The 14205-nt window shown below is 53.5% G+C and overlaps 1 protein-coding gene across 1 annotated transcript; it reads right to left on the bottom strand.

The window, feature by feature from the left end:
• Positions 1-5144: 5144 nt before the first annotated feature.
• Positions 5145-13971, bottom strand: LOC131414548 (palmitoyltransferase ZDHHC19-like). Its single transcript, XM_058555559.1, has 8 exons — positions 13847-13971; positions 13381-13502; positions 12708-12847; positions 12109-12281; positions 11609-11714; positions 6129-6214; positions 5582-5786; positions 5145-5178 (listed from the first exon to the last, which is right to left on the bottom strand). Exons 1-8 carry the CDS (start codon positions 13969-13971, stop codon positions 5161-5163), a joined length of 975 nt encoding a protein of 324 aa, XP_058411542.1. The 3' UTR covers positions 5145-5160.
• Between the last annotated feature and the right edge of the window lie 234 nt (positions 13972-14205).

Here is a 14205-nt window from a genome sequence, read left to right as displayed (position 1 = left end):
ATGACACTTCTCCAGAAACTGACCCTGAAGTCACAGAAATTTACAATCTCAATGGCAGAGGATTCAACACAGGTGTCATAAAGAAACTCCATGAGTTGCAAGAAGACTCAGAAAGTTCAATGAGCACAGGAATAAAGCAGGAATAAAATTAATGAGAAGAGTTAATACTTCACCTGAGAGATGGAAACTATAAACAAAAATCCAAGCAGAAATTCTGGATATGAAGAACACAATAAGTCAAATAAGAAATAATCTAGAATTCTTAAAAAATAGAGCTGACGGGGGCCGGCCCAAAGGCGTAGTGGTAAAGTTGGTGCACTCCACTTCGGCGGCCTGGGGTTCGCAGGTTCGGATCCTGGGCGTGGACCTATGCACTGCTCATCCAGCCATGCTGTGGCAGCATCCCACAAACAAAATAGAGGGAGATGGGCACAGTTGATAGCTCAGGGCTAATCTTCCTCAGTGAAAAATGAAGATTGGCAATGGATGTTAGATCAGGGCCCATCTTCCTCATGAAAAAAAAAAGAGCTGATGTTTGCAGGAAAGAACTAGTGATTTAGAGGATAGACAAATAGAAATCCTTCAGGTGGAGGAGGAGAGAGAACTAAGATTTAAAAAAAAAATGAAGGAATTGTTCAAGAAAAATCCGACTCAACTAGAAAAAGCATCCTAAGGACCATAGGTATTTCACAGGGAGAAGAGAGGGAGAAAGGAGCCGAGCGTTTCTTCAAAGTAATAATAGCTGAGAATTTCCCAGGACGCGGGAAGGAACTGGACTGACAAATACATGAAGCCAATGGAACTCCTAATTACATCAACGATAAATGAGCTTCTTCGAGGCACATAACAGTAAAACTGGCAAAAGTCGATGACAAAGAGAGTGACGTCAGCATCCTGGCGGAGTGAGCTCTTCCCTTAGACTCTCCCTGCTGAGATACAATGGAAAGGACACTCATAAATCAACAGAGACATTCAAACAACACAATAGATGTCTGAGAGACCCATGCAGCCATATCTCTGAACGTGGAGGTGCAGAACTGCCCGGGAGGCAGTGGAAAGAGGTAAGGGGAATCTCCTCTACCTCCCCCACTGGCAGACACTTAGGGCGCAGGACCGCTTGCAGCTCTGAGAGGAGAAGGGGGAGGGGGCAGTCATTCGCGGGAATGCCTTCGCTCTCTGAGTTGCCTCCCAGCCTGTGGGACAGCTCCACTCTGAGGAGGCTAGGCAATCACTGGGCCGTATTCACCAAGCCGAACATCCCAGGAGGGCAGAGAGCGAGGACAGAGCAGGAGCACCTGCGGGCACGTGCACAGGAATGAAAGCGCCCCTCCCCCACCTGGCACGCAAGTACTGTTGGTCAGCCAGAGCAAGAGACCCCCGCCAAGGTGCCGGCACACATATGTGTAAATCAGCGGCGTCCAGCAGTCAAATGCAGATAGGCTCCGTCAGCATAACTTCCAAAGGACAGACACAGCCGCCAGGGAATGGGCAGGCTTGGAATACACAGGTCCTGCCACCACCCAGAGGCTGAAGGTGGAATTTGTAACCTGATACTACCACTCTGGGATGGATCAAATCCACAACAAGAAATAGTATGGAAGTGTATACTAAGACACGAGACCAGAAGTAAAATGACAAACACCCAGAAATCAATCCTGAGGGCACCGCTATTTACAATCTAAATGACAGAGAATTCTCAATAGTTATTATGAGAAAACTAAAGAAGTTACAAGAAAACTCAGAAAAATTGTTCAAGGAAATCACGAATAAAATTAACGACCAAAGGGAATTCTTGACAGAAGAGATCGAAACTATCAAGAAACATCAATGAGAAATGTCAGAGAGGAAAAACACAATGACTGAGATAGAGAAAAGTCTGGAGTCCTTAAATAACAGAGCTGAAATAATGGAGGACAGAATAAGCAATTCAGAGGACAGAAATATAGAAATGCTTCAGATGTGGGAGGAGAGAGAACTAAGAGTAAAAAGAAATGAAGACATTCTCTGAGAAATATCCGACTCAATTAGGAAATGCAACCTAAGGATTATAGATATTCCAGAGGGAGAAGAGAGGGAGAAAGGAACACAGAGCTTGTTCAAAGAAATAATAGCTGAGAATTTCCCAAACCTGGGGAAGGAACTGGAATTACAAGTAAAAGAAACTAATAAAATTTCTAATGACACCAGTCTAAAAAGACCTTCTCCAAGGCATATATTAGGCAAATTGGCAAAAGTCAATGACAAAGAAATAATGTGAAGGGCAGGAAGGCAGAAGAAAAGAATCTGCAAAGGAACCCTTAGCAGGCTTTGAGCAGATTTCTCAGCAGAAGGCTTACAGGCTAGGAAAGAGCAGAACGATACATTCAGAAATCTGAAAGCCAAAAACTTTCAGCCAACAATAATCTACCGAGCGAAAATATCCCTCAGATATGATGGAGAAATAAAATCTTTCCCAGATAAACAAAAGCTGAGGGAGTTCCTCACCACAAGACGCCCACTCCTAAAAGAAATGCTCAAGAAGACCCTCATACCTGAAAAATAAAAAAAGAAAGGGTTTAGAAAGCTGTGAGCGAGGAGATAAATGGCAGACAAAAATGACCATGACTTAACATTACTTTAAAAATGAATTTTCATTTAATTAGCAATGACCAGGCTCAGCCTGGGACTGGGTGAGTGGCCAGTATAGCCGGAGGCAGGGACCCAAGAGGTGCCACCCTGATGACCAACCGCCCAGCTCTTATCCTGGCAGGGAGGCAGAGGGACGGGCAGCAGGGCAGGGTGGGACTAGGCCTCCCCAGACTCTGGGGCCTGGCCTTCCCAGCCTCCTGCAGAGCTGGGGCTCCAGCAGGCGCCACTCCTACACTCACCCCATTCCAGGCATATGCCCCTCCAGGCCTTGGCCCACGTTCCTGGATGCTCCTCCGATGAGGCCCAGGCCCACACCACCCCTAGTACTCCCATTTAGGAGTGGGCCTGAGAGCCTCTCCTCAGTGTTGGGCAGCCTGGGCTGAGCTGTGCCCTCTGAACACACACAGACGGGAGACCCACACAGATTTGTGAGCCAGATGCACACCTGGGCTCCGGGGCTCAAAAGGCCTCATGCCCCCCTGCCCTGACCATGCGACCATGGACTACGGGCTTCACAGACAGATGAGGTTTCTTCAGCTTGACTCATAAATGCAGGCCCCACGAATTGTAAGGGTGGCCACTGAAGCCAGTGAAAGCAAGGCCCAAACTGGGCTGCCTTTCTGCCTGTCAGCGAATATCCTGCAGCCCTCCCCAGGACCCACGGTTACCCCTGAGTTGAGCAGGATGAGAGCTGAGAACAAGCTTGCACCCCAATGGAGCTTGGGACTGGGGAGACCTGGCACCACGGAAGAGGGAACACAAAAGAGCTGCAGTTCCTAGGGTTGAGCGAGGCTGGCCAGGAGCCCAGGGAGCCAGAGCCAAGCCCTGGGTGAGGCTGGGCCTGGACACAGCGGGGCCTGAGACCACCACAGTCAGGGTGGGAGGAAGAGGGAAGGGCAGCCTCCACTGGGACTCTTCGTTTAGAGAACCGGAGCCATGTCCTGCATCGGAGGTCACCTACCTCCCCAGTCTGGGCTGACACTCCCCAACGATGAGCTCCTCCCCCAACACACAAGCTCGGGCGTGCACACACAGGCACACAATGTCCACGGGCCCGGGGCTGTTCATCTGGCCCTTCAGCCACATCCTGCCCTCTCGCTCTCACCATATCCTGGTTTCCCCTGGACACCAGGGGGACAGGAATCAGTGTGGTGGTGCCCATCCTCACCTCCTAAGGCAGCAGTTCGGAAACTTCAGAGTGGCAGCATCACACCGGGCACTTTACAAATATTCAGATTCAGATTGCAGCCCACCCCAACCCCGAGTTTTGGAGTCGGAGCCTGGGGCCCAGGAATATGAGAAGGTGGTCCTTGGAGGAACACAGGGTGGTCTGTTAGCAGTGTGAAGGAGAAAATAACCAGAATCATACCGGCTGCAGACACTGTGTGCCTACTGTGTACCTGGTGTTTGCATGAACCACCTGATTTCATCCTCATAGGACCTGCCAGGAATGGACCATTATTTCCCACTCTCAGCCTCACTCACTGCCCACTGGAGGATTCACCGTTTGACATGGTTCCCTCCTCCTCTCTGCCCCTACCCAGAGGTCTGCTGGCTCCCAGAGTCTAGGACACGCCCCCCCCCACCGCCAGACACAGGACTAGAACCGGCATCTGACTCCCCAACAGGAGGGAGTGACCAAGGTGAGACCCACTTGGAGGAATGATGCAGGGTGGACTGTGAGGGGGCACACCCCACTCCTCCACTTCCCTGTCTTGAGGCCGCAGGAGGGCACACTCCTAGCCTGAGGGCCAGCCACAACCCACACAGGAGCCTCCTGTGCTGCCAGGCTGGAGCTGGCCAGGCTGGGCGAATTCCCAAGCAGCGCGCGCCCCCTGCAGTCAGACAGGGTGGCCGCAGGGCAGAGGCCAGGACTTGGCTAGGCCGACATCCAGGCACTGCTGGGTTTTCTCTTCCATCATCTCCAGTCCTCGCTTTGGTTGTTATGGTTTCCCCGTTTGAAGGGTGAGAGAAATGTTCAGTGTCTTGCACTAGATCGCAGAGCCAGCCAGTATTGAACCCTGGCTGCCCCCACCCCGGGTCTTTGTCTCAGCCCCCAGAGGCCCCCTCACCGCCCCACTCCCTTGATCCCAACACACAGTGCAGCAGGGCAGCTGTAGGAGGCAGGCAAAGGGTGTTTAATGGGCTTTCAGGGGTCTCGGCACTCTCGCCAGGGGACTGGGCAAGGATAGGGCTCAGAGAGTCTCCACGCGGGGCTCAGGAGGTGAGGCTCAGGTGCCGGGTCTCCTGGCATCTCCGGGTGCAAATGGGTGAGAGGCAGATCGAGCCGCCTCTGGGGCCTGAGCAGCAGGGGCCACACTGGGCCGGCCGGCGTGCATCTAAACACAGAGTGGAGGAGGTCAGCTCTCCAAAGGTGCCGGCCCCACACCGCATGACCCACCAGCTCGGGAGCAAGAAACTGTCCAAGGTGCCAGCCCCCTAGGCAGAGCCAAGGGAGTGGGCAGGACCCACAGAACATCACTGCAGGGGCCCTGTGGGCGGGGCTTGTGAATTACCTTCCCCGCAGCAGTCCTAAAGCTCCACTGCCACCTGTTTCAAACATTGAGCTTCAGGTTAAAAGTTGCCCGTAAATAAATGAATCCGCCTCCCCAAATTATTGCTCACTGGCCTAGTCTCAGTCCTCATTCATGGCTAAGGAAACTGAGGCCCAGAAAGGGTAAGGGACTGGCCCAAGGGCAACGAGCAAGTGAGTGGTGTGGTCTCTTCCCTTTGTTTCTCCAGGGACCCCTGATGTAGTCTGCAGGCCTGTGACTCTACTTTCAACACTCCGCTGGCCTATGATCCGCCGCCCTCGAGCTCGGAGTGTTCCAGCTTCAGCACCAGCGAAACATGGAGGGGGGCTTTCCCTAAACCTGTACAATCTTCAGATGCCCTTTCCCAACACGACGGGCGCGTGCGCATGTGTGGGCACAAACACACACACACCCCTTACCTCCTGGAGGGCTGCAGCCTCACCACTCCCTGGGGGATCCTGCCCTGCTTGGTACAGATCCAGAGGTTGGACCTGGCGGCCAGACCCCAGCCCAGGGAGGGCTTCGGGAATGGGCATGGAGGGGCACGTCGGGAAGTGCAGGTTCCGCGTGGGCACCCAGTCAGGCCCCACCACTCTCTGCAGCCCGACAGCTTTGGCCATGTACCTGGGGAGCAACAAGCCAGATGGAGGTGGTCGTGACCCTCCTTGCCTGGTGCCCCTCATCTTAGGCAGGACAAGGCCCAGCGCTCGGCACCACGGGGAGCTGGGGCCTGTCTCATCCAGGCTGCAATGCCCTCTACACCATTTCTTGGGGCAAGAACCCACAGAGGCAAGGAAGTGGGGGCTCCAAATGCTCCCACAAGGCCCTGGGGAAAATCCCAAAACAATAGGAAGAATGAGCGGAAGGACCTGGGAGCTCTGCTAAGGGGCCAGGCGAGATGACCCAGCTTCACCCCACCCCACCAGCCCCAGGGCCACCACTCAGGCCTCTGGTTTGCCAACTCACTTGGGTCCCAGCGCTGCACAAAGTGTCCAATACCAGTTTTTGCCACAGCCAAGGTCGAAAGGGTTGTGTCCATGTAGGTATTGGTACTGGAGGGGGCGAGGGTGGGAAGAGGAGCTCAGATCCAGCAGGACTGGGCAGGCCGCCCCCACTGCCCTCCCTGAGCCGGTCAGCTCAGCCCAGGGCTGCAGCAAGACTCCAAGGGCGGGGAAGCCGCAAGGGTCAGCCAAGGCCTCCCCCAACCCACTTCCGAGGAGCTCTCTCCACGCGACCCCTGGCCCCGCACCACCAACTCCTGCCGCCTCAGGGATCCCGCACCACCTGGTACCCCCTTTGGCAGCATCCTCCCCCTCTCTGTCTCCTTTGGCCACACACATCCTCCTGCTGCCTCCTTCCAAATATGCTTTCAGATCTGCCTTGTTCTATTAAGCTGCTCCAAAGACGGCTCCACACCCCGCTCCCCCTACTTCTCTGCTTTCCCACCACTCATTACTTCCAAACTTGTGCCTTCACTGAATTTCACTATCTGGAAGGGCAGTGCTTTCGGGCCCAATCATATTTCCTACCCAAACTCACATGGCCCCGGAAATCGGGGTTCAAAGTCCTGAGCGCCTAGTGCAGTAAAGGTCAAGACGAAAGTTCAAGTCCTCTCCTGGACACACTTGACCCAGCTCTCGTCCTCCCCGCCCTCCACCCACCAGCCTCATCCCCTCCTCCTCCCCAGCGCAGGCCGACTCTCACCCCGACTTCAAGCGCCCTAGCTACAAAGTGCTGGTCACGACCGAAAGGGGCCCAGGAGCACATCTGCCCACCACCAGCTCTCCTGTGTCCCATGCCCCTGTCACAAAGACGTTGATCTTCAACACTATTCTCCACCAAAATGAACCAGGACCCCAGGCAGGGCAGCTGAGCCCTGGGGGAGGAAAAGTCAAGACAGCTCCAGAATGTCCCATTGTGCCCAAAACCAACAGCAACCATTGTGAGAGTTTGAGTTCTGCGTCCTTTAGGGTGTTTAAAGCATTTAAGGGAAACTAAAAGCTTAAAAGACTTTGATTAAATTTACATTCAAAATTTCAAATTTAGAGAAATATATTTTCATTCATGAGATGTACATGGAGCATAGGAAAATGCTGATTATTCAGTGCTTCAAGGAATGATAGCTGTTGAAGGAATTTGTAAGAACTGACTAATACAGCAGAGCACCGTGCTCCCCCACATGGCCCCTCTCAGCTGGGAACGGAAGCCAGCAGCTCTCAGCTTCACACACTGTCCCCTCTCACTGGCTCCAGACCCGGGTCTCCTGCTCCCATTGCGAGTCTCCAACGCCCTCACTCTCCACAGGCCCAGAGCAAAGTGGGCGTCTTCTTGTCCCGTCTCCTGCCCAACTCCCTGCTGCCTCTGCTCTCTCGGTTCTTCCCCAGGGTTTATGGCATCAGGCTTCTCTCTCTCTCTCTTTCTTTCTCTTCCTCCCAAAGCCGCATGCATTACTTTGTCTGCAGGTTCACTCTTTGCTCATAAATATGTTGAGGTTTCAACAATGTTCCGGGCACTGCGCTGGGGACAGAGGACACACCATGAACAACAAAGCCAGTCATAACTTTCAGGGTGGAGAGGGCAGCTGGGGGTGGCAGAGCAGCAGGGAGAGGAGATCAGCGAGAAGAGCAGGCAGCCTAGGGCAAGACTCCACGGTGCAGGCCGAGGAGCATCAGCCAGGTGAGCAGAGGGAGCGGGATCCCGAGAGCCTGGGGCAGGGTCATGGCAGCTGCGTGCCGTTCCACATGGGGCTGTGTGCGGCCAGGAAAGATCAGTCTGAGGACTGCCTGCTGGCTGTGGCCTCGTGGAGAGCGCAGCATCACCGTGACAGTGAGGACAGAGGCTGAAGTGGGATGAGGAAGGTGAAGAACGATGCTAGTGAGCACACCCAACTCTGTCAGAAACTCCGGCTGTGCCGAGGGGAGAGTATGACAGTTGGAGTGGAGGCCTGTGACGTTAACGGAGATTTGCTTTGTTTGTAAGATGAGAGAGACATGAAGACGTGGCAATGATGATGCCAAGGAACGGAAATAATAACAACAACAAAGTCTAGGACACTTACTTGTACCAGCCATTGTGCTATGTGTCTTACACATATTAACCCATGCGGCCTCCTTTTACAGATGGGGAAACTGAGGCACCAGGTGGCCAAGCAGTACTCCTAAGATCTCCATGCTGGCATGTTGTGGAGCTGGCAAGTGAATTTACATGGTCTGGCTCCAGAGCCCTGACTATGAACCACTAAGCAAGTGGCCCCAGCAGAAGCTGCGGTCAGGGGATGCAGGCAGGAAGGGAACGAAGTGGAGGTGTGTGAAGGATGCCTGAAATGGGATCTGCAGGTGATGGGAAAGAGCCCTGCCTGGTGAATCACAGAGTGCAGACCCCAGTCGGGCTTCTTAAGGGTGGAGACCCCGGACTGGAAGAACCCCATGCGGAGCAGTGCAGGGGGCGCAGGGCTTAGGTCCCGACCCGAGGCTGAAGAACCATAGGATGTGGGAAGGGACAGTGCTGCCCAAGAGAGGCTGAAATGATGGACTGAGGATGGAGAGAGAAGGCATGCAGACAACAGGGGGCTGATGAGGAAGGGATGAGCAGAGGCGTCACACGGGAGCTGTGAACCACATACGGGGGGAGCGATGGAGTGGTGATGGGAAGGATGGGAGGAGGTGGGCACAGAGGGCTCCTCTGTCCTTTCAGCTGCCTCGGTGTCTCCAGCCCCTCCCTCATCACTGTGGCCCACTACAGTCTTCCTAAAAAAGCCTTTACTCAAGTCCCTGTCCTGCTGAAGGAAACCCACGGCAAGGATCACTTTTACCACTCCACCTGCCACTGTAGCGGAGGGCCGAGACAGTGCAGGAAGACAAGAAAAAGAAATAAAGCCAGACACGCTGGAAAGGGGGAAATGAAACTGTCCTTATTCACAGATGACATGAATTTTGAGGTAGAATCAACAAAAAGGCTACTAGAACTTATAAGTCAATCCAGAAAAATTCCAAGATCCGAGACAAACATACAAAAGTCCACTGTATTTTCTAACAATAATAAGCAAATGTAAATTCAATTTTGCAAAAAATTTATAAGAGCACAAAAAACAAGGAAATACTTAGAAAACATCTAACACAAGGTATGCAAGCTGTATATGCTGAAAACTACACAACACTAAGGAAAGACATCAAAGAAGACCTGAATATGGAGAGGTATCCCATTTTCGTGGATTAAAAGATCAATACTGTTAAAAGGTCCATTTTCCAAAGCGGTCTGTAGGTTCAATGCAATCCAAGGGAAAATCTCAGCAAACTCAGTTCTAGCAATTGACAAGCTGATTCTTAATTTATATGGAAAATCAAAGGAACTAGGATAGCCACAAGAACTCTGAAAAAAAGAACAAAGTTGGAGATGTCACATTGTGTCATTTCAAGACTTCATAGAAAGCTACCAGTGAAGACAGTGTGGTCGTGGCAAAAAAAGAGACAGTTCAGAAATACACCCACATCTATATAGTCAATTGATTTTTGAGGAATGTGCAAAGACAGCTCAACAGAAAAAGGACTGTCTTTTCAACAAATGCTCTTGGAACAACCCACACGCAAAACTATAAGTCTTGACTCATACCCTGCTTCATATCCAAAATTCAACCCAAAATGAATAGGAGGCCTAAAGAGAAAACCTAAAACTATAAAGCTTCTAGAAGAAAACATAGGGGAAAATCTTGGTGACCTCGGTTTAGGCAAAGATTTCTTAATTACAACACCAAAACACAAGCCATTGAAGACAAAACTGAAAACGCTCTTGATCCAAATTGAACACTTCTGATCTTGGACAAACACTGGCAAGAAAATAAGGCCAAAGGCTGGGAAAAGACTGCAAAACACGTAGCTGAATCTAGCAGATAGAAAGAACTCTTTAAATCTAATACTAAGAAGACAACATAATTTTTTGAATGGGCAAACGATTGGAACAGACATTTAATCAAAGATATACAGATGGCAAATAAGAACATGAAAGGATGCTCAACAGCATTAGTCACTTGGAAGATGCAAATTCAAACCACAATGAGATACCACTACACGTTTCTTAGACTAGCTACAACGGAAAATCAGAAAACAAAAAAAGGTGACAATGCCAAATGTTAATGAGGATGCAGAAGCAACTGGATTTCCCATGCACTGCTTGTGGGAATGCAAAAGGGTACAGCCATTTTGGAAGACAATTTGGCACTTTCTTATCAAGTTAAACATTCAGTTACTGTATAACCCAGCAATGCCACTCTTAAGAATTGACTCAAAGAAATGAAAACTTATCTTCCCATGCCTGTACACGAATGTTTATAGCCACTTTCTTTATGATCACCAAAACCCAGAAACAACCCAAATATCCTTCCGTTGGCAAATGGATAAGTAAGTTGTGGTACATCCATATGACGGAATAGTACACAGCAAGAGAAAGGAGGAAAGAACTCCTACGGGCAGCAACGTGGAGGAATCTCAAACGCATTATGCTAAGTGCAAGACACCAGACTCAAAAGGCTATGATTTCATCCACACGAGACTCTGGACAAGGAAAGACAAGAGGGATAGAAGACAAATCAGTGGTTGCCAGGGGTAACAACTATGGGGAGAAACCCACTACAAAAGGGGCTTCAGAGAATTGTGGGGGGTGATGGAACTGTTCTAAATCTTAATTATGGAGGTGGTTGCAGGACTGTATGCATTTGTCAAAACTCCTATAACTGGGCACTAAAAATGGGTGAATTTTACTCCACGTTAAAAAAAAAAAACAAAACCTGTCCTGGCTTCCAGGTTTCCACCGCACCAAGAGAAGGCTCCAGCTGACTTTCGTGCCTTTTCCATCTGGCCCGAGCCCAGCAGTCCACTTGATTTCCCATCCACTTTCTGCTCCAATTACAACTGTCCCCTCAGCATCCTCAACATTCCACAAACTTTCCAGCTTCCCTGCCTTTTTGCAAGCTCTGCCCCTCACCGGCAACGCCCTTCGCTCTGCCTTCTGCCCCCAAACCCTCTACACCGCGGTCCTCTCTGAACTCTCCATTCCCTCTGAGTCTGCGCTGCGCTGCACAGCACAGGGCAGGCCCCTCTCTCAATGTGCACGGGCGAAGGGCGGGAGATTCTCTGACTTCAGGGGCCTTATCAACAGGAGCGCAGGATGGGGCCTGCCTCACCTCCATGCCCAGCCTTCAAAATAATGGATGCGCAGCCTAGCACTCACTAGGCCCTCGACGCAGTGCACCTGGGAGGGAGAGGGACCCCCGAGCCCCTAGAGGAGGTGAGATCTGAGCTGAATCTGGGCCTCAAGGCCTCACGAGGCACCTTCAAGGGAGGTCAGGCCATGAGGACCAGGGCGGGGGAGAAAGGGCGGAAAGTGTGGAGGTCCTGAAGGCCCAAGGTGACCGCCCAGAGACCGCTTTCGTTGCACCCCGGAGACCCGCGTACCTTGTCCTCGTAGGAGCGCTGGGCGGTGCTCACCGACCTGGCCTTCATCAGCAGAAGCACCAAGAGAGGCACCAGGAAGCCGGCGGCGGGGACCACTACGACGATGCTGCCCACGAGCTAAGGAGCTGCGCCCGCAATGGACCTCCCGGGCCGGGACCCTCACCCCGACTCCAGCCCTGACAGACCCGCGCACGACCAGCCAGTCCATCCTCTCCCCACCCACCAACCCCTGGTAAACCTCACCTCACCCTGCCGACCGGGTCTCCGTGCCGCCCTCAGCGTCCTCCATCCAAGACCCCGCTAGATTGCCCACGCACCGCAGTGCCTCCTAGCCCCACCCATCGCCTGGACCCTACCACCCTCCCCTGGTCCAGACTGGTCCTCCCCAGGGGGTTTCTCTCTAACCCCGCCCACCACTCGCCCGCCCCCGGGACCCCGCTCTTCGGCTGTCCTCGCCCTGCCCACAGCTCGCCAAGTGGACCCTGCAGCCTGGTGGATACGTGATGACCTTGTCAATGGAGAAGGGCAGGTGGGTGGTGCGCAGGAGGAAGACCATGCAGGTGACAAGCATGGAGCCCAAGTACAAGCATAGGCACAGGAGGAGCAGGATGAACAAGCCCAAGTTCCGGTGACCTATGCAATTGTTCACCCACCTGCAGTGGTGGTCGAAGTCCTGAGCGAGAGGGAGAGGGGACAGCGTTCTGGACACCAGAAGAGGACAGGTCAAGCTCCCCGGGCCAGGCCTACAGCCAGCCGTGGGGCCCTTGGGCATCTAGTGTCAGCCAGCCCTGGGGTAGGACAGGGGTGCCTTTCCTCCCCCTGGCCTGACCAGGCTCAGCATAGATGTCGATGCTCCTGGGCGTGTCAGCACCTGGGTCGGCAGGGGCCAGCCTCCCAGGACAGGTGCAGGCAGGGAGGCAGTGAGCTGCATGAGTGACCAAGAGTGGCTGGGAGTTACTGCCACCCTTGGCCTTAGCAGTCCCGGAAGTGGTTTGAGGTCTGCTACTGGTCCCCTGTGCAAGTGGGCCTCCTGGTCCCAGGCAGGTGCAGAGCGGGTGGGGGTGTGGGCCAGAAGGGGGCAGATGAGAGGGGCGCTCACCTCCACACAGATGTTGCACCAGGGGCAGTGGTAGGTCCGCGGCGGGCGGTGGAAGCAGCACTGTGGGCACCACTGCAGGCGGAAGGCTATGTGCTTCACCCAAACCACACGCACCGTCCTGGGGCCCTGTTCGTTGGAGCCTGGCATGGGAAGAGGATTGGGCAGCGGCAGGAGCCCTTCGTCACACTGCTGCTGCCGGGGTGAGGGCCGCCCCGCAGCATCACTGGCCTAGGCAAGGAGGTGTGCAGGGGAATCCTAGTCCGCACTGAGGAAGCTGACCAAACTCAGAGAGGCTGGCAGTCCAAGGGAAGGTAGACTTCCAGCCAGAGGACTTCTGTGAGAACGCAGGCCTTTGGAACTGTCAGTGATGTAAGGAGTGTGTGCAGTGGGAAGGAAGAAGACACAACTGAGTGGTTGCCAAGAGCTGGCTTCTCTTCCCAGCCTGCACTGGCCCTGCCTCCAAGGCAACTGGAAAGCCTCCAGAATCCTGTTGTACCGCATCTCGGTGGCTTGGGAAATGAAGCAACAGAAGCAGGGCCCAAGTGAAGGGGATGTGGGGTGACGGGGTCTTGAGGCCCGAGGAGGGGACAAGGGAGGAGCACTTTAGGAATCTTCCCTGCACGCCGGACCCTTTAGGGTGCTACCTCCTTCTCCCAGGGGCCCGAGAGCTCACCTTGGTGCAAGATACCAGGGTCGGAGATGTTTAGAAACATGAGAATGCCGAAGGTGAGGACGAAGAGGGGTCCTGTGACAACAGGAAAGGCCCACTCCCCATTCTGGGCCAGCCATCTGCAACTGAGACCAGAGCAGGACTCAGCGCTGATCCTGGAGTCCCAAAGTTCCGCGCGGGACTCACTCCACGTGGTCCGGACTCACAGACCTCAAAGCCTGCTCTAAATAGCCAGGGCGGTGACAGACCCAGAGAGGCTCCACCAAATGTCACCCAATACTCCTAGCCACCAACAGCTCCCAAAGGCACCAAGCACTCTATGCCTCTGTGCCTTTGCGCATTGGTTCCCACTGCCTAGAATATCCTCCCTTCCCTGACGCCTCTTCTGCACTTCCCCTGTCCGGACTCTCATGATCTGTCTTCCTTTCTGACTCTGTAAGAAACCTGCCGGCTTGTGTGGGAGACTCACGGGAAACCAAAGAAGAGTCCACTGACAGCGACCAGCAGGACTCCACTGAAGGCAGCGAGCAGGCTCGGGACGAGCCAGGGAATTGGGATCTGAGGCGGGGGATGGCGCCCCTTCGTGAGGGGCATGCCATCCTCCCAGAGCCGCATGGCCGGACCTCTGGTGCCCACAGGCTCCCTCCCTGATGCTGGCTCTGAGAGCCCTATGTTCCCAGCGAACGCTGAGGCCATAGTGAGCTCAGAAGCCTCAGCCCAGGGTGGAAGGCAAGAAGTCCCAGTGTGACATCACAGAGGATGAGGAGAATGTGGACTAGGGGCTCTGCAGCCTGTGACTGTCACTTCCCACAGCAACCACCCCACCCC

Source organism: Diceros bicornis, chromosome 15, assembly GCF_020826845.1.
Source record: "Diceros bicornis minor isolate mBicDic1 chromosome 15, mDicBic1.mat.cur, whole genome shotgun sequence".
Classification (NCBI taxonomy): domain Eukaryota; kingdom Metazoa; phylum Chordata; class Mammalia; order Perissodactyla; family Rhinocerotidae; genus Diceros; species Diceros bicornis.
The sequence above is the reverse complement of the archived record's forward strand: the minus strand, read 5'-3'. Positions and strand labels throughout refer to the sequence as shown.

Excerpts from the sequence above, each read along its gene's own strand:
- LOC131414548 (XM_058555559.1), bottom strand. The coding sequence starts at position 13,971 with ATGCCCCTCACGAAGGGGCGCCATCCCCCGCCTCAGATCCCAATTCCC. Across the intron at positions 13,503-13,846 it reads GGACTCTTCTTTGGTTTCCC|TTGCAGATGGCTGGCCCAGA; the intron begins GTGAGTCTCCCA and ends CTCTGGTCTCAG. Across the intron at positions 12,282-12,707 it reads GGTGCAACATCTGTGTGGAG|GACTTCGACCACCACTGCAG; the intron begins GTGAGCGCCCCT and ends CCTCTCGCTCAG.